This window comes from Astatotilapia calliptera, chromosome 11, assembly GCF_900246225.1.
Source record: "Astatotilapia calliptera chromosome 11, fAstCal1.2, whole genome shotgun sequence".
NCBI classification, from domain to species: Eukaryota; Metazoa; Chordata; class Actinopteri; order Cichliformes; family Cichlidae; genus Astatotilapia; species Astatotilapia calliptera.
In genome coordinates this window covers 6,249,422-6,267,439 of record NC_039312.1, presented here as the reverse complement: position 1 = coordinate 6,267,439, position 18,018 = coordinate 6,249,422, and the positions used below count along the sequence as shown (strand labels likewise).

General features: G+C 41.7%; 2 protein-coding genes across 5 annotated transcripts; both read left to right on the top strand.

Moving 5' to 3' along the window:
• The first annotated feature begins 1,009 nt into the window (after positions 1-1,009).
• LOC113032765 (matrilin-2) lies at positions 1,010-10,408 on the top strand. Of its 3 annotated transcripts, XM_026185849.1 has the most exons (14): positions 1,011-1,189; positions 3,110-3,248; positions 3,343-3,915; positions 4,015-4,137; positions 4,549-4,671; positions 5,313-5,435; positions 6,015-6,137; positions 6,618-6,740; positions 7,150-7,272; positions 7,973-8,095; positions 8,187-8,597; positions 8,691-8,843; positions 9,250-9,342; positions 10,066-10,408. In XM_026185849.1, exons 1-14 carry the CDS (start codon positions 1,187-1,189, stop codon positions 10,119-10,121), a joined length of 2,289 nt encoding a protein of 762 aa, XP_026041634.1. In that variant the 5' UTR covers positions 1,011-1,186; the 3' UTR covers positions 10,122-10,408. The 3 variants fall into 3 exon arrangements, with proteins under 3 accessions (XP_026041636.1, XP_026041635.1, XP_026041634.1); XM_026185851.1 differs by lacking the exon at positions 6,618-6,740 and having other exon boundaries at positions 1,010-1,189; XM_026185850.1 differs by lacking the exons at positions 9,250-9,342; positions 10,066-10,408 and adding an exon at positions 9,146-9,241 and having other exon boundaries at positions 1,010-1,189.
• Positions 10,409-10,516: 108 nt separating this feature from the next.
• LOC113032468 (predicted GPI-anchored protein 58) lies at positions 10,517-17,966 on the top strand. Of its 2 annotated transcripts, none has more exons than XM_026185407.1 (4): positions 10,517-11,044; positions 13,589-14,740; positions 16,456-16,521; positions 16,762-17,966. In XM_026185407.1, exons 1-3 carry the CDS (start codon positions 10,957-10,959, stop codon positions 16,515-16,517), a joined length of 1,302 nt encoding a protein of 433 aa, XP_026041192.1. In that variant the 5' UTR covers positions 10,517-10,956; the 3' UTR covers positions 16,518-16,521; positions 16,762-17,966. The 2 variants fall into 2 exon arrangements, with proteins under 2 accessions (XP_026041192.1, XP_026041193.1); XM_026185408.1 differs by having other exon boundaries at positions 10,518-11,044; positions 13,589-14,737.
• The last annotated feature ends 52 nt before the right edge of the window (positions 17,967-18,018 follow it).

Genomic DNA, 18,018 nt, shown 5'->3' with positions numbered 1-18,018 from the left:
GACGTTTCACCTCTCATCTGAGAAGCTTCTTCAGTTCTAAGAGCAACTAGTGGAGAGTCCCAGATTATAAGCCCTATGGGAGTGTCCCCAAGAGGGTCATGTGATTTATTGAGGTCAAATGGACCTCAATATATCACATGATAGGGTGGGGATAGGTTTCACAATGGGTTCACCTGAAACCTTGGCTGGTTGTGACCCACACCCGTTTTCCCACCTTGGCTAGTGTGATTAGGTAGAGGATCAATAGGGGGTCCATGACCCTCTTAAGAGGGACACACCCATAGGACTTAAAACCTGGGACTCTCCACCATTTGATCTTAGAACTGAAGAAGCTTCTTGGATGAGAGGTGAAACGTCTTCAAGGAAACTTAAAGAAGTCCAGACGCTTTTCTTTCCAAGCCCGTTAGACTACGATGAGCTGGATGACTGAGAACCTTCACAGACATGTCTGTGTATAAATGTGTCTACTGTGTGGGAGGCAGGGACCCCCAGAGTGGAATTGTGATGACTTTTACTTACCAGGTCTTTCCATAAACTGCTGCTGTGGCTTTGTACAATTCTTCTGAGCATAATTTGTAAAAGTACAATCCGCCTCTTTCAGAGCAGTGATGACCCATTAGACTACACTAGACTTTAAATCTATCAGGCCTCTGACAGTCTGACTCCATTACATTATTATCTATCATTTGATGAGCTACTCATGTTCCTTAGTTTGAAAACAGGAGCCAGGCTGACCAAGTACACGTCTCTAAAACTTTAATGTAAGAACAACATGAAACATTTACGTTGTCTCTACTTTCCTCCAAATAATAAATGTTTAAAGTGTTTTCAATATGTAAAATTGGGAGTTTAGTTCCACTTATCTGGAATAAATATGAGTAAGATGATCTGAATGGGAATAAAACACTCATAGTTATTGTTTTACCAGCAGACTGATCAGAACAAGAGGCGTCTCCAAAGTCAGAGTCAGAGTGGGAGTATACAGAGAAATAGTGGATGGAGTAAGGGACTAGGCAATGCAATAGCCTCCAGAGATAGAGACAGGACTGGGATATATGTACATTTGCAACGCGGAGCTAAGGCATTGACAGACTTTTCCTGCTGGAGCTCAACTGTTGGCTCAGTTTTTGGATTTTCAGAGATTTTAATTCGCTGAATTAAAAATTCCAAAATAATTTTTTATATAATGGTGAGTAGATTTCAAATTGTTATCTTGAAAATGCTATACTGTGGGTTTTCCCTTTTCTAAAAGAACCGATCCTTTTTCTTTAGCGTTTTAATAGCAGGGTAGAAAGAGTAATCACCACCAGTCACCTGTGTGGTGTTGACTTCTTATCTGCGTTAGGACACATCCTGTGCTCCTTTCACCTGCATCATGAAAACTCATCAGAGAACTTGGATGTGCAAAACAGACACAGTGTCATAAATGCTGCTCAGTACATGATGTTTTTGTGTTTCATATTAAACACACAACTTTGGCTTCCACTCACGGGGGGAAATATGAAAGGAGCTGCTCTTTTGTGGAATAACCAAAATGCTGTAATTACTAAACTTTCTTCATTTCTTTGATTCATGTGTTTAGAGGAAATGCCAGTTAAAAAAAACATTTTTGGACGCTGTGGAGTGTCATGAAATTCTACAGCACATAACAAGATTTTACCTTTGCTGCTGGGATTGCCATCTGAAGATGAAAACACTATCAGGGTGGCGGCAGAGAGACGTAAAACACATGTGAGTTCAGAGGGCAAGTGTTCCATGAGGGTTTGCATATGTGACCTCTGCAGGTCTCAGGTCAACCATATAAACCTGGCTCTGTGTAGAAGTGTTGATTTTTTATTAACTGAACACACGGAAGCTGCTGAAGTTCTCATTTGGGAATCCAAAACAAAAGTTTTATGTTGCCTTCACGTAAGATTGTTCCTGTATTGTTCTTTTCTCCTTTTTCAAATTTGAATATATTTGTAATTTCTGCACTGATCACAGATATTTCTAAGACAGTAGTAAAGGCTGGAGTCTGAATATGACGGGTAACAAGTGGGTCTCTTGGGGAGGGGATAGGGAAGCAGTCTGGTGTTTTTCAGCCTCTCTTAAATCACTGTAAACCTCCTATGCAGCAAAGCATTCTCATTCACAGAAGCTCACTGACTTTCTTTGAATGCTTTAGGAAGCACAACACTGGTGTACTGTACAGCCCACGTCTTTAAACAGAGTTTATAGAACAGATGATGCTATTTTAAAGTGCTGAATATCTGAGAACAATCTCCATATTTCAAGGAAATTAGATAACAAGCATATGAAGAATATAAAGTGCAAAACACTATACAGAATATTGGTGGAATTGTTTTTTATTCTCTTGTTGACACTCTTTCCACAAATGTATTGCAAATGTCACAAAATGTAACAAGTACATTTTCATTCTGCCATATCGTAAGTTTATGCCAAAACTTATTTGATTTAAACTGCATTAAACTGAAATTACTCAACGTGCAATGTATCAGTTGCAATCAGCCTCACCTTTCGTGTGCAGCTGGTCCCAGTACAAATCATTCCCAGATACTAGGTGCTTCACCTAATCACAACCAACCGTCATGTGTGCGAGTCATGTGTCAGATTTTGTGTTTATTATAACACAACGCTGTGGCTGTAGCTCAGGTGGCAGAGCGAGTCATCTACTAACTGGAAGGTTGGTGGTTTGATCCCTGCTGCCCCAGACTGCATGCCAAAGTATCCTCGGGAAAGATATGGATCCCTGCATCTCATTCAGTGTTAATGAGAATGTCAGATAGAGAGGACTTAGACACAGAAAAAGTGCTTGTATGAATGTATGCGTGGATGACGTGTGTAATATAAAGTGCTTTAAGTGCTCGAGTAGAGTAGAAAAGCACTTTATAAGAACCAGTCCATTTATAATGCAGATTTCTTGCCATGTTTCTACATGTAGACAAACATATATAAAATAAATAGTAGGTTCCTCTATTTGGCAGCTTCTCTCTCTCTCTTCTCCATCTTTGCTCCCTGGTGATCAGGTTTGTACCCTACTTGCGCTGCACTGTGGAAGTGTTTCTTCTGGATCAGCTCTTGTTTTTGTGCTTACGTCACTCTGCTGCAGTTGTCGTCTTTCATCACAATGAGGTGTCTGGCTCTTGGCCTTTTCTGCCTGTTGTGCTGTAACGCAGCGCAGACGTACAGACGCCGCCCCAGACCCATCACAGCAAGAAGCAACACAACTTTCCCAATCAAAGCAGTTGGTAGGTGATTAGTCGGTTACCACAGCATTTCTGTATCAGTTTTGCCATTTCATCCCAAACTCATCCCAAACTTCCTCATTGTCTTTGATTTTAGAGAATCCATGTAAAGCCATCCCGCTGGATTTCATCTTTGTGATTGACAGCTCCAGAAGCATCCGTCCCAATGACTATGAGAAAGTGAAGACCTTCATCATCAACCTGCTTCAGTTCCTCAAGATTGGCCATAATGCAACACGGGTCGGTCTGCTGCAGTATGGTAGCGTGGTCCAGCCTGAGTTCTCCCTCAGCACCTACACCACCAAGAGCGAGGTAGAGCAGGCAGTGAGGAATATGGAGCACCTCGCCACAGGGACCATGACGGGTCTGGCCATCCAGTACACCATGGAGACAGCCTTCACCGAGGAACATGGAGCCCGACCAATGAACCTACACATCCCACGAATTGCTATGATTGTGACTGATGGAAGACCTCAGGACACAGTAGAGGAGATTGCAGCTCAGGCAAGACAGGCTGGCATCCAGATTTTTGCTATTGGAGTAGGCAGGGTGGATATGAACACACTGAGGGCCATAGGGAGTGAGCCGCACTCGGAGCATGTGCATCTGGTGGCCAACTTTAGTCAGATAGAAACCCTGATCTCTGTGTTCCAGTCCAAACTGTGTGGAGGTGAATAATCCCGTCTATTTTAAATGTCTCTCTTTATTTCTAAAATGCATATGTGTCTAATCATGCTTGAGTGTTTGTGAATGTTTTTGCGTGTATTAGGTTCAGACATGTGTGAGGTGGTGGACCATCAGTGTCAGCATATCTGTGTGAGTAGCCCTGCCTCATACAGGTGCAAGTGCAGGGAAGGATACATCCTAAACCCTGATGGCAAGACGTGCACAGGTAACCCCCTCCCTTCTGTTATTTACATAGCTACAGTCTTTTAACGCTGCCCAAAACTTGTACAAAGGACCTGATGATGGTCTGATGGCTTAAGGACCAAAAATGGACCACGTGACCTTTTGCATAACAGATTTTGCCCATCTGGCCACCTTATTTTCATTTTTGGTTTACTCTCACGGTTTGGCTGCAAAAACAATCACTGAAACCCTCATGTTGCCTTTTTACACCAGACTGACACAACTTGTGACTCATGAGTTTCACTCAGATCAAAGCAAAGTAAAATGGGAGTGTCAGTTTAAAAAGTCTCACTCGTTGGCTTATATTTAGTTTCTGCTGTCCCTGACTGACTGGTTACTGCAGGTTTCCTTCTGCACACTGAACTGTAGGTGATTGTTCTCCACACTGTTGCAGCTGAGGACACGTGTGCTGTGGTGGATCACGGCTGTGAACACATCTGTGCAAACCTGCCTCGTGGTTATGAGTGTCTGTGCCGTCCAGGATATCAACTCACCATAGACCTGAAGACGTGCAACAGTAATATTACATTTTTTTACTCATAAGAAACTGTTTTATTCAAATTTCATGACTTATTGTTAGAGTCATAATGGAAACACAACTTGCTTCCTGCCACAATGTTGTGTTTGTGGAGTAAAGTGTTGGCTTTAAATCATCATATATAGCAAGTAGGAATAAAGTACAATAATTTATCTGGTCTTGGATAAAGGAACTCAGCGTCATGAAGCCAACACTGCCCAAAGGCACAGTCACCGTGAGAAGTTTTTTTTTCCTACCAGTGATGTCTGTTAACCCACTGATGGAAAATTTTCCCTTTGCTCCTTCGGTGGATGTTAACAAAAAGCAAAGTGGGGGAGATTTCCTGAAGGAAGTGTGCTTTTGCAATCATCAGTGCAGTGCAGCTGCTGAAATGTAGAGGTGTATCTGGAGTGTCATAGTATATCCCAATCCAAACAAGAATGAGTTCAATCATCACAGTGGGTTCACACTCTGCACCTTTAGAGTGGATTTTTTTTTTTAAACGAAATAATTAGATTTAGCAGTCTTATTCTTCTGTATTGGGCATGTTTTTATTAATCTGAAAAGTCTTGTCATAAAAAACAACAACAAAATAACCAGTGAAAAAGTGGAATATCTAATAAGAGATTCATCCTCTCCAGGAATAGACCACTGTGACCTGGGAAATCATGGCTGTGAGCACAACTGTGTCACCGTTCCAGAGTCCTACATCTGCACATGTAAAAGGGGCTACGTCCTCAATCTCGATGGCAAGACCTGCAGCAGTAAGTACTTTTTTTTTATCATTCATAATGCGGCAAAATAAAGTGAAAACACAGCAAATATACAGCATCTTATGAAACATTCAAACGGTGCTGCTACAGCAACCACGACATAAATTTCACCCAATGCGTCCTTGCAGAAATCGATCACTGCGATCACAAGCTACACACTCAGACCTGATGGGAAAACGTGCCAAAGTAAATTTAGTGCTTTTTCATATTTAACTAAAAAAAAAAAAGCTCCACATTTTCTTCATATAGAGAGCATAGAAAGCCGCCTGTTTTACATTGCACAACGCAGAAATTGACACATTGGTGGATGATTCTGAGATGTAAAAGTGTCACATGAGGTCTAGGATGATTATCTAGCTTTTTGGGTCTTTGGATTGCTTCTGTTTGTTCAGAGCTGAGAAATAAAAGAATATACAGGAAAGCCTGAAGAGCTCTTTCTTTATAGCAGGCTCTTATGTGCTCAGTATTTTTCGAAAACGGAAACTATTTTTACAATTTAATGCAAAATTTGCAAGTTAGTAAATGTAATCACTACCTGTCTTTTTGTACTGATAAAATGACTTCCTCTAGAGATCGATCACTGCGCTGATGGAGCCCACGGATGTGAGCAGGAGTTTATGAGTACAGAAGACAGCTGTGTGTGTAAATGCAGGAAAGGCTACACACTCAGACCTGATGGGAAAACCTGCAAAAGTAATTTTAAATGAGCTGTTTCCATGTTATTGGTGCTGTTTTTATCCATATTTTTTTTTTAAGTTATTCCACATATTCTTCATACGTATAGAGCATAAAAACACCCAAGTATTGATTCATAGCTTGTCTAATGATGTGTACATTTGCATCTATTGTCTCATATAATTCTAACCATGTTTCAGCATATGGAAGGAATTCGACTGGCTGATATAGAAATGTGTCACATTGATGTCTGGGAGGATTATTCAGTTATGTGAACTTACCTCTGTTTCTGTGTTCACTAATAAAATAAAATAAAACAAACATAAAAACTGCAAGATGTAAATGTTCTGCGTATTTTTCAAATAATAGAAACCAGTTTAACCAGTTTGATCCACAATTTTTCATGTAAAAATTCAACACTTAGTTAAAACCTTCTGTTTTTGCTTGTTACCTAATTTCTCCTTTGTCTCTGTGATCCGTCAAAACGATTCCTAACAGAGATCGATCACTGCGCTGATGTCGCCCACGGATGTGAGCAGGAGTTTATGAGCACAGAAGATAGCTGTGTGTGCAAATGCAGGAAAGGCTACACACTCGAACCTGATGGGAAAACCTGCAAAAGTAAGCGCAGCTAAACTGTGTTTCCGCGTCATTGCTGTGGTTTGTCACAAAAACACTTTTGCTTATACCTGTAATGTGAGGCAACACTTGAATGATTTATATCATGTGTTATGCTGCAAACTGACATCCACATGCCTCTGTAAAAATGTTGTTAAAGCACAATAAGCAATGTAATAATTAGGGTTACCCACTCTTGAATAAACTTCTTTCACATTCTGATAACAGTAGAGGCTGTAGTCATGATGATGCAACACATTTATCCTCCACCGTTCATCACTTATAGTAAGAGTACAGCAAGAGATTAATTACAGATTTATAGATTCACTGCATTGAACTGAGTCTTGAATTCAGCTTTATCTGAATTTGATTAAAAGAACTTGGCAATAATGGAAGCACTGCTCTCCTGCAGAGATCGATCACTGCGCCGATGGCACCCACGGATGTGAGCAGGAGTTCATGAGCACTGAAGACAGCTGTGTGTGCAAATGCAGGAAAGGCTACACACTCAGACCTGATGGGAAAACATGTCAGAGTGAGTTTGAGCTCATTCAGTGTCATAAATAATAACAGTTTCTCCACCAGAGAATTGTTTAACACTTTCTAGTGACCCATGAATCACAACTGTAATGTGAAAACACTGATTGCCGAAATACTTCGGAATCATTGTTGGGGGTAAGTGTTAAGTGAACATCACATACATGATAGATGTTGAAATGCAGGCATTCGGTGGGTTAAGCATAGAACTACGTTTGAATCTTTTCAGTAAGCTGTGTTGCACTGAGTCTTATTATTATTTTTCTCTGCTTTTACTAGTTTTCTCTAGAGGCATCTCATCTGCAGAACTATAACACTCTGCACAACACGAGACAAAAATAAACCAAATTCAGAGTGTGACGTTTTTCATCTGCATGTTTTCAAATGTTTCTATGATTGTTTATGTCCCCTATTTGGGTATTTATGTGTTGCATAACTTTGAGTGTGTTTTTGAACCCAGTTATGAGGTCAGTGCTAATCCATGGCTCACCAAAAGATATATCTTTTCCCTCCCCTGGATTAAGGGATATTCTGTTTACCACCACACAGCATTCATAATGTCAGAGAGTTATTAGACCATTTATTGTATTTGTAGCCTCACAATATATCATATAAATGCTAATTCTGCCATACACTTACACTACTATTGCTACAGCAACATCATGGTAATCTTTGATTCTGTGTAATTAAACTGAAAGGTCTGGATCTGTGTCAGACAGTGCACCATGGCTGTGAGCATCAGTGTGTCAGCACCAATGATTCCTACATCTGTAGATGTTTTGAAGGATTCATGCTGGCTGAGGATGGGAAGAGCTGCAAAAGTAGGATTACTCTTATATGGACTGTTTTCTTGAGAATAAAATGTGAAATAAATAAAGGTATATATTTTAAATATCCTTCTTTTTCCGGCAGAACCCGAGTGCAGCGAGGGAGTCATGGATCTTGTGTTTGTGATCGATGGCTCCAAGAGTCTGGGCCCCAACAACTTTGAGTTGGTCAAGCAGTTTGTAAACAGCATTGTGGACTCGCTGGACATTTCTAAGATGGGCACTCATGTGGGTCTTCTTCAGTACTCCACAAAGGTACGCACAGAGTTCACCTTGGGCCAGTACTCCACAGCACAACACATCAAGAGTGCCGTGAACAGGATGCAATACATGGGAAGGGGCTCCATGACTGGCTCAGCCCTGCGCCACATGTTTGAGTCTAGTTTTTCAACCAAAGAAGGCGGCAGGTTCAACATTCCCCGTGTCAGCATCGTGTTCACTGATGGACGATCACAAGATGATGTTTCTGAATGGGCCACTAAAGCAAAGAATTCCGGTATTTCTAGTCATCCCGATGTACGACAACCTCAGAGTATCTTCTTCCTAATACAAGTTTCATGTTGTTATGATGCTTTCTGATACTTTTCAGGGATCACGATATACGCTTTGGGAGTTGGCAAAGCCATCGAACAGGAGCTGAGAGAAATTGCGTCGGAGCCAGATGAGAAGCACTTGTATTACGCTGAGGATTTTGAAAAAATGGCAGAAATTACAAAGAAACTCAAGTCCAGGATATGTGCAGGTACTCTACACAAGGCAGAAGTACAGGAATCCCTGCAAGGGTCTCAAAAATATGTGTGATCTTTCTTAATAGATGAAACTAATGCTATGTTTGAGGCTATTCAGGTAAAGTGGAGCTATAATAAGGGCAGATTGGTGAAAAAATGTAGCGTTACTGCCACCTATCTGCTGCTGCCATGGTAACCTGTGAGCAGAGCAGCCACTCTGTGCAATACCGTCTACTGTATTATATCAAGTAACTCATCAGTCTTTTATGCTCTGCAGTCATATGTCCTTCCTGCATGTCCCTCACATTCTCCACAGGCAGAGACAAGAAAGCAGAAAAGGATTAGGGGAGAAAGGACGAGATAAGAAAAAGAATCCAGGGACCGAAAGTCTTTCACAACCTATCAACTTTTCTTCTGCAGATAAACCATCTGATGAAAACATGTGCCAGTGTGAAAACATGATAATGTTTCAAAACCAAGTCACAGAGAAGCTGAAGAGCCTGGTTCAGAATAATATCCTTTTGTGCTCACTGCACAGTTACCAATGCTCAGGATTGCCACTGACAAACTATTTCATGTGTCATTCATGTGTTTTGTTATGTGTTTTTTTAAAACCTTGAACACAGTTTGCAGCTAAATTGGATTATTCCATTGACGCTCACTTTCGCTTAAGGACAAGTTTTAAAATGTAGGTTAAGTGGGGATCAGACGCTGGTTAATCCCACGATGTCTCTTTTGTCCTGTGATCTCAGAAAACTCTCATTATGCGTCAAAAATTTCAATTATGACACATTTTTAAAGGGACCCTGGTTACTCATATTAAACTTGGGAGCTCTCTAATAGGCTGACAACATTTTCAGGGTGTAGCCCTCCTTTCATCTTACGGCAGCTGGTAGAGGGAAAGCCTTTTGGGAAAAGTCTGCATAGATCAAATTTATATACATATATAACTTGTGATCAAAAGACTAAATTTATTGTTGCAGGTAATCAGCATAATTGTTGCTTCATAGAAGGTTTTAAAACTTTGATTAGGAGCAGGCAGAGGCTGATAAATACCAGATCTGTCAGCTGATTTCTCAGTTACCTCAATCACACTGATGACATGACAGTATAAACAGCTTTAAGGGTGGCAAATGCATTTTACTTACACTACATCAGGAAATCCAATCATTTCCCAGTAACAGGTCTAAAACTTCACTGGCCAGAGAGGTATAAGTAACTCCTTAACATGCCTACTTGCAGCCATGTCAAAGAGGCTGGAGACTCTTGAGAATCAACTTGTGCATAAATGAAAGGTCGAGACTCATCAGTCTCTACTCTGCGGCATCTCCAGGATCCCTTTAATCCTGCTCAACACGCTATGATGGAACATATGCAAATGCAGCTCTTCTTACTGAAGATATTTATAAGCTCTTCTAAAACTACAGTGTATTCCTTCTGAAGTATTGTTAATGTTATGTAATGGAATATTGCATAATTAACTCTTTGTACAGAAGACTGACAAATAAACATTTTACACTTCATAATTTTGGCTTTTTAAAAATGATATTTTCACCATAAACGATTCTAAGCAGTCATCTACGGCACTTAAACTTTTGACTAAAAGTAAAAAAGCAAGCAATGGATTCATTCAGCATTTTTAAACTTTTGCTGGTTTTGCTGACGAAAAATATTACAACAATAAAACTAAAAAAATATCTACTTATTAAGAATTTGCTATTATAAACATGACCACAAGGTGGTGGATCTCATCGAGAGGGGGCACTCCTATAGAGGGGAGGACACACGCACACACATTTCATGCACATGTTGCCTCCTCCTCCTGTATGAATAGTGTGACTGTGAGCAGGAGGCAGTCAGGGAGCATTCAGCAGTACTGCCTGCATTGCCTAGCTGCATGGTCATAACACATCGTTGTCTGGGGCAAGAGGGCAGCAGGCCATGCATGAACACACAGACAGACAAGGGGATATAATGGTGCTCAGTTACTCTTAGGAACTGGAGAGAGTTCAGCGTTCCACGTTTTCACTGCCAAACAGTCTCTGAAAACAGAAAGCGCTGAGACTCGTGTTTGCTTGCTCCTATTCCAAGTTTTTGATTCATCTCAACCCATTTTTCCCCCCAAACATGGGGTGCTCCTCATCCAGTGCACAGACCGTTGATCAAGAAAAAAGACCAGGCACAAAGCCTGAGGAGAGCAATGGAGACACAGTGGGTAAGTAGTGATCATGAGTATGTATGCATTTCATAAAATGTATACAGTGGTTGCTCCAAGGCTCTGTTACTTTACTCAGTCAGGTCTTGCTCAGGGGTGCTGCTGCTGGTTGCTCTAGTACATGTTGTGCTTTCTCACTTATACTCTGCTAGGCAGCATACTTTAGTACCTCACGGAAGAAACATTCACGCTTATCCACTTTATCAAACCCATAAGTGGTTGTTATTATTTCTTTTTTCATTGAATCATTTTTAACTCATCAGAATGATGGTTGAATGTATCAGGACAAAACAGTGAACATCACTATGTTTTATTGTTGAAATGTGACCTGAGAAATTTTGAGAAATCCTCAAAAAGCGTTCCCTAAAGATAATTCAGCGTTTAGATTTGCTTGAACCCATCGGGGGTTGAGTGCAGCTCTTAAAGCATATCGCTGTGTGAAAGCCAGCTGGGAGTGTTTAGAGGCCTATTTGCAGCCTGAGGCAAGTCCAGACAGTTTTGTACTGTAATGGGATCTTTAACTGATATTTCAAACAGTAGTTTAAAGAAATAAAATCAAACAGATATGATTGCTTGATGTTTAAAAATTTCCTTTATCAAAACATGCAACACTTCAGTTATGATTAAGGAGTGTCTGAAAGTTGCTCTTTTACAAGCCTGGACACTGATGTTCTGATATTCTGCACAGCAGAGCTCTTAAAAAGTTTTGCATCCAAAACATGCAGTCCTGCTCTCTGTGTAATTGCCTTGGTTTGACAGGTTTTGCATACAGTATATGTGCTCCGTATTCAAGCCTGTGCAGAAACCCATCAAATGGCCTGCCACAGCCCATGATTGTTCATTCACGGCTCCGTACAACTTTGTGACACATGTCTTGGCCATGCCAGCACAGCTGCATGTACGGCATGTTATCACTGACATTCCCCACATACACACACGCAGCAGGACACACGCAGGCCTTGTTAGAGAGTGTGACAGCAGTCGAAAGATGTAATCTCGCTTTTGAGGAAGTAACCTGAAATGTTCTAAACATATTCCTGCCCGCCACAGTTTCTTTTTGTGAGGTGTTCCATTTCCCCAGTGCCACTGCACTGCTCTTGTGTCACAGTATTGTCTCTCCTGCCAACCAGCTTGAGTCACCTGGAAAAGCATGGGTCTCTTTTCCAGGCTTTTACATCATTCCGGCAAGAAAACCAGTTATTGTGCTCCTTGCCTGGGCGGGCTTTTTCTAAATGTGTCTGAATGGGTGGAGGTTTTAAATCGTACAGTATACGGTCTGTCTGACAAACCAGCTGTGTACCATCCAAGCCACCAATGGTCCCATCCCCAGTCTGGGCCCCTGGTCTGTGTGCCCCCCTCCTCCCTCTAATGGCACTGTTTTGACTGGGATCTCTGTCATCTTTGGCTGTGAAATCATGTTGACACACAAGTCATCCATGCCTGGAGTGGCTGTGTCTGTCTCAACCCAAACACACACATTCGCATATTTTTTAACACAAGTTCTCGGTTATTGTCCGGACAACAGCTTTCTAGTCTCTGTTGATAGTGGGTGCCATTGATTAAACAGTAGGACCTGGTGGAAAACCGATAAAAATATCTGAAAACACCTTCACTCTTATGCAGTTTTACACTATTCCCTCAGTCACCATGTTAATAACAACACTGAGCTCACATAAACACCTCTATGCATTGCGTGTTCTTCCACTGGCTCATTTTCATTCAAGTTGCCAGGCCGTCACATTCCCTTCCACCCATCACTCTCAGCCCCTTTTGTGCTTCTGACAGACAAATAAAATCAGGAAGCTGCAGCTTCCAAACTATCCACCCATTCAGCTAACTGAACCCTTCTGCTTGTGAACAATATCCTTTTCGTGTTTTAGCTGTGAAATAAGACAGGGCAAAAGCTGTTAAGCTTCTGCGAGTCCCGTAACTGAGATGTGCATCGACGTTTCTGATATTTGAGTCCAAGTATTCAAGCCCACTATTGTTGCATACTGCAGCCTGTTCACACCCAAAGTGTGTGGAAGAGCAGAGACTGGGGAGGGAGACTAAAGGTAGAGACATCTCTTTAAATTCAGCAAATCATCATCGCGTGTATTGTTCTTCCTCTGAGAGTGCGTGTCCTCAGGGCTCTAGACAAACACGAGCTCTCAACTACGGAAATGAAAGGAAGTTTTCCTCAGCACGCATTCTGTGTGCCCCTTATTGCTAATTTCCTTTCCCCTGCGTTTCATGTTAACTTGATTTAAAAGTTTTGCTCTATTGATAGGTTTAGGGTTTTTTACAGTTTTAGTGGTCCACATATAGATGCAATACATTTACAAAACATTTTTTGTGTGGGACTAAAACAACTGGGAAAGAACCATTAAACATGTAACTACCTGAAGAACCTTCTACAGTCCTTCTTTTGTTATTCAGTATTGTCATGAATTCAGTGTTACACACTAACATGATAATCATTAGCTGAGCCTGCTGATCAATGCTGAACTTGTGTCAGTCATAAGTCTTAACTGAGTTCTTCATTTGTCATCTCTGCATTGACAGCAGTCAAAAACGGCATCATTGCAGAAGATCCTCAAACCATCGAGGACCAGATGCAGCTTCCTGTGCAGACTGCGTTACCCGATGATCTTCAGAGGGGTGCTGATGATGAAGCTGAGGCTGTGTTAGTGGCCCTGGAGGCCCAAGAGGACCTTGGCTCTGGGGAGGACCTTCTAGCTGCTTCTGAGGTAAAGGAAGAACCTACTGCTACTGAAGAGACAGCGCCAGAGGCTGCTGCTTCTGCTCCTGCTTCTGCTCCTGCTCCTGCTGAGCCTGAGGCTGCTATAGCAATTGTTGAGGCACTACCCCTGGCTGAAGAAGCTGCTCCTGTAGAAACTGTAGAGGCAGAAGCCCCTCCTGAGGTTGAAGCTCCTGTTGAGACTGCAAAAGAGGCCCCTGCTGTTGAATCATCAGCTGAAGCGGTGCAGGCAGAGGCCTCTGCCATCACTGAGGAGGTGGTTGCAGTGCCTGACGCTGAACCGGTTATATCTGAGCCAACTGTGAACCCAGTTATTACAGAAGAGGCTTCAGCCGAGGCTGTGGGGGCGCCTGCTGAAGTGGCTGCACCTGCGCAGGCCTCAGCAGACAATTCTGAACCAGAGGCTGCTTTACCTGCACCAAGCGAAGCTTTAACAAAAACACCAGCTGAGTCTTCAGCACCAGCTGAAATTTCAGAACCAACTGAAGCTGCACCACCTGCTGAACCCTCGGTGCCTATTGAAGCTGCAGAGCCGGTAATAGACACAGAGATTGCTGCTGCAACTATCCCAGAGATGCCAGCGTTACCTTCTGTCAGAGATGAGACCAAAGCTGAGCCACAGCCTGCTGCCGAGGAGCCGACAGAACCTACTCCAGCTCCTGCTCCAGCAGAGGCACCCGGCACCGCAGAGGATGCCCCTGCTCCAGCTTTAGGAGTTGAACCTGCTGCTACTGAGCCGGTCCAGAATGCAGAGGTTCCAGCTCCTGCTCCAGCTGCTTCAGAAACCCCTTCTGGGGTAACCTCAGAAGCTCCACCAGCCTGTGTCACCCAAGAGTCCACTGCAGACAGTGTAGCAGCAGTGGAGGCTCCTGTGGTTGAGCCCACCCCTACAGAAACTGAAGCACCTTCAGCACCAGCCCCATCTACCGATCCAGCTCCTGAAGATTCACCAGGTGGTATGGACCATTAATGGCTCCAGATTACCTTTTCTTACTTACCTTTTCTTTCTTACTTGTCAAAACAGATTTTTGGCACAGTTTTGGCACAGTTCATACTCTGCAATTTGCCACGGCCACATGCCCTGCAGAGTAAAACTAATAAGAGCTGAAGGATTACAACTGGGTTTTAGAGGATGATAGCTGCCACTGAGCCTCTTGAGGGAGTTTATAATGACAGGTTTTCTTGTTGATTTATTTACTTGACTAAACACAGAGTTGTTTCACTGATTAACCTGTCACGCTAAATTTCACGTCAACCCATCATCCTGATGTTGGAGACAGTTTTTGGGTGGAGGTCAGGCGCAGCAGCATTATTGCCGGTTGAAATAGCTGCAGAACTCTATGCAAACATGTGATAGATGCTGAGCATGTAGGAACAAGCTCAGAGGGGGATGAAAAAGCTGAGCAGAAACAAACCTGGTAATGAGTAACAAATGGACAAGAGTATGTTTGCATCCAAGTAAACAATTAACGGTCTGTCAGGTGGTCAAACACCAGATCTATCTTGTTGCAACACATTCGGCCAAAGCAAGAGACTTCTGGTAATTAAACACACATATGGTTAATAACCCCAAACTCTCCATATTCTAATCAACCGTCCACACACTCCTCTGTGTACTAATGTGACTGCTTGGAGCTGACAGGATCAGCGGGCTATTGTTGGGCTGTGAGGCCGAACAGATAGTGCAGTGTGAGAAACAGAAAGCACACACACTCAGAAAGAGAAATGAAGGCTCGTCTTGAGAGTGTCAATTATTGCACAACAGCTCCAGTCAGGCAACTCTCACTCATTGTGCTCTGTTATGCACTGTCTACAGACCGATCATGCCCTGCTGCTTTCAATTATACGACTATTAAAACACACTGAAGTTCATCCTGCAAATTTGTGAAGAAAAATCATTTTAAGGGCTCATTTTGAAAGAAAAATTGAGTCAACTTGATTTTGAATGCACGGTGATTTGCTCCACTCTAACAAGCAGGATTTTATACCTATACATTTCATTACAATGTGCAGTGACTGAGTTAAAACTTCAGAAAGTAAGCCTTTACATCTCTACACTTTCTCTACACTTTACTGGGTAACCTTGCATATTAAATCATAATGTGCACCTCCAGTTGTCACCAGTGCTTTGCAAGGCCTTGCACACACGATCTCTTTTTTGACCTTCACCCGACTCTTTATGTTCAGAGAACATGTTGTACTTTCAGGATAGAAACAAGCCTCCACGCAGCATGAGACGAATGGACTTCTGGCATGGAAGACGTGCTGTACTGCATAATTTTTATGAGAATTTTTTGCTCGAGGCTATGTACTAGTTTCTGTGTTTCACGTTTATATATCCTGGTTGGGACTTCAATCTAACTGCACATGTAAGAATGAGAGGGGCTGTAAGGACAATAAAAGCACAAAAAAGCTGTTTATTTAATGGTTAAGAATTAGTTTTAGGGTAAGACACTAAGGTATGCATTATTTCACTGAATACCCTCCACAAGGATATAGAAGCAAATGTGTGTGTACATTGTAGTAACTTGTAAACGAGTTCAGAGGGACTCATGCTGTTTTGTATTGGTTATAAATTTGGCAGTTATAAATCCTCAGAGCCAGTCAGTTTTGACATTATCATAGTTAATGAAAATGCCATGCTAATGTTTGTGTCTACATATATATGCAGTGGAGTCTGCAAGCGAGGTGTCTCAGGATACAGAGGGTGAGAAAGCCAAAAAGGAGGACTGAGTTGGTAAGAGCACAGCCACAAACCAAACTATAATCCAGTGCAAACTCTGAAGGATTAGACTTTTCTCTGCAGTCAGTGCATACTTGTAAAAAATAGTCTCCTACAGGTGGACTGGATGCATTTTGGTAGAAAAAACAGAATTAAGTTGAATTCTGTTTATACTCAGTTACAAAGATAAACTTGAAGAGTGAAAGTGTGAGTCAGATGCTGAAGTGCTGACATGTTTTTTTCTTTTCCTTTTAGAGAGGAAAGAATGCAACAAAACGCCCAAAGCTACCACTGTAAACCTACTGGAAGGAGGACAAGATGAAGTAAACAGAAGAATAAAACAACTGATTTTCAGTTTTGTCTCATCAGCACTCACCAAACACCACATTTCCTAATATTCACTGTGCCTTAAAAGCTTTCCTAAGAATCTTTCCCATATTTGTATATAAACCTTTTCAGGAGAGGAACGGGAGGAGTATGTGTTTTTTAATGGGAAATCAAGTCTCTGGATCCACGTACTACACATGTGGCCTGTGACAAGAGGGTGCAATCCTCTGTAAAATCTGTCAACTCTTGCTAGCAACTCTTTTGAGTTTTGAATGGCAGTGTGCTGAAATACAGGGAAGGATACTCGGTTATTTAAAGAAGCTGCTTCTGAGGAATACAGCTGTGAATAAAAAAACTTAAAGAACTCAAAACTGACAAGAATACAAACCTGGAATGACACACACTGGCTAGGTGTACACTGTACTTAGGCTGTATTAAACTGATTTGTAATTGGTTGAATTTCTAGTTTATAATTCTGACATTAAACCATATATTTTTGTTAACTGTTTGCACATTAATTGCAGCCTTTCCAAAGGGGCTCATTTATTCAATAGGAATGACAGTAATAAGTGTTGAGTAACTCGGCACACATGGTTTCAATATTTCAACATTTAATTGGTTCACATTAAAGTGTTTTGATTTGCTTAAATGAAAAGTGGGCAAAGATCACGTATGCAGAGGGTTAGCACTTATATATACTTTTATAATCAGTCGTTGGCGGGTTAAGGATACAGACGAGGCCATGTTGCTGTTCTGTGAAACCCTTCTGTGGTTGCTCCGTAGCTGGTGGGTGTTTGTGAACTTCTCTTTCTTAAAGTAATGAACCTTCCAACAAAAGGAACTTCGGGGTAACACTGATGTCATACGCTTGTCAGTTTTAGATTGAGGGCATTACACTGCATTGCCTAGTGGGCAGAATATGTAACTAATTAGTTCTACATGCTGAGTTTAAAAGTGTAAGGGCATTAGAAAATTACTGCAACCTCATAAGATGTGATGATGCTTTGGGAACAAATTTTGTTTTGATCTTTTTCATTTTACTTCTCACTCCCTGTAATATATTCATTTTCTCTGACCGTGTCTATGATTCTGCTAACCTGTTAGTGTACAGAATAAAGTTTTACTCACTAATACTCTGTCTCTGTAACTGAATTGTGACTGGAGATTATATTGGCTTTTAGTATA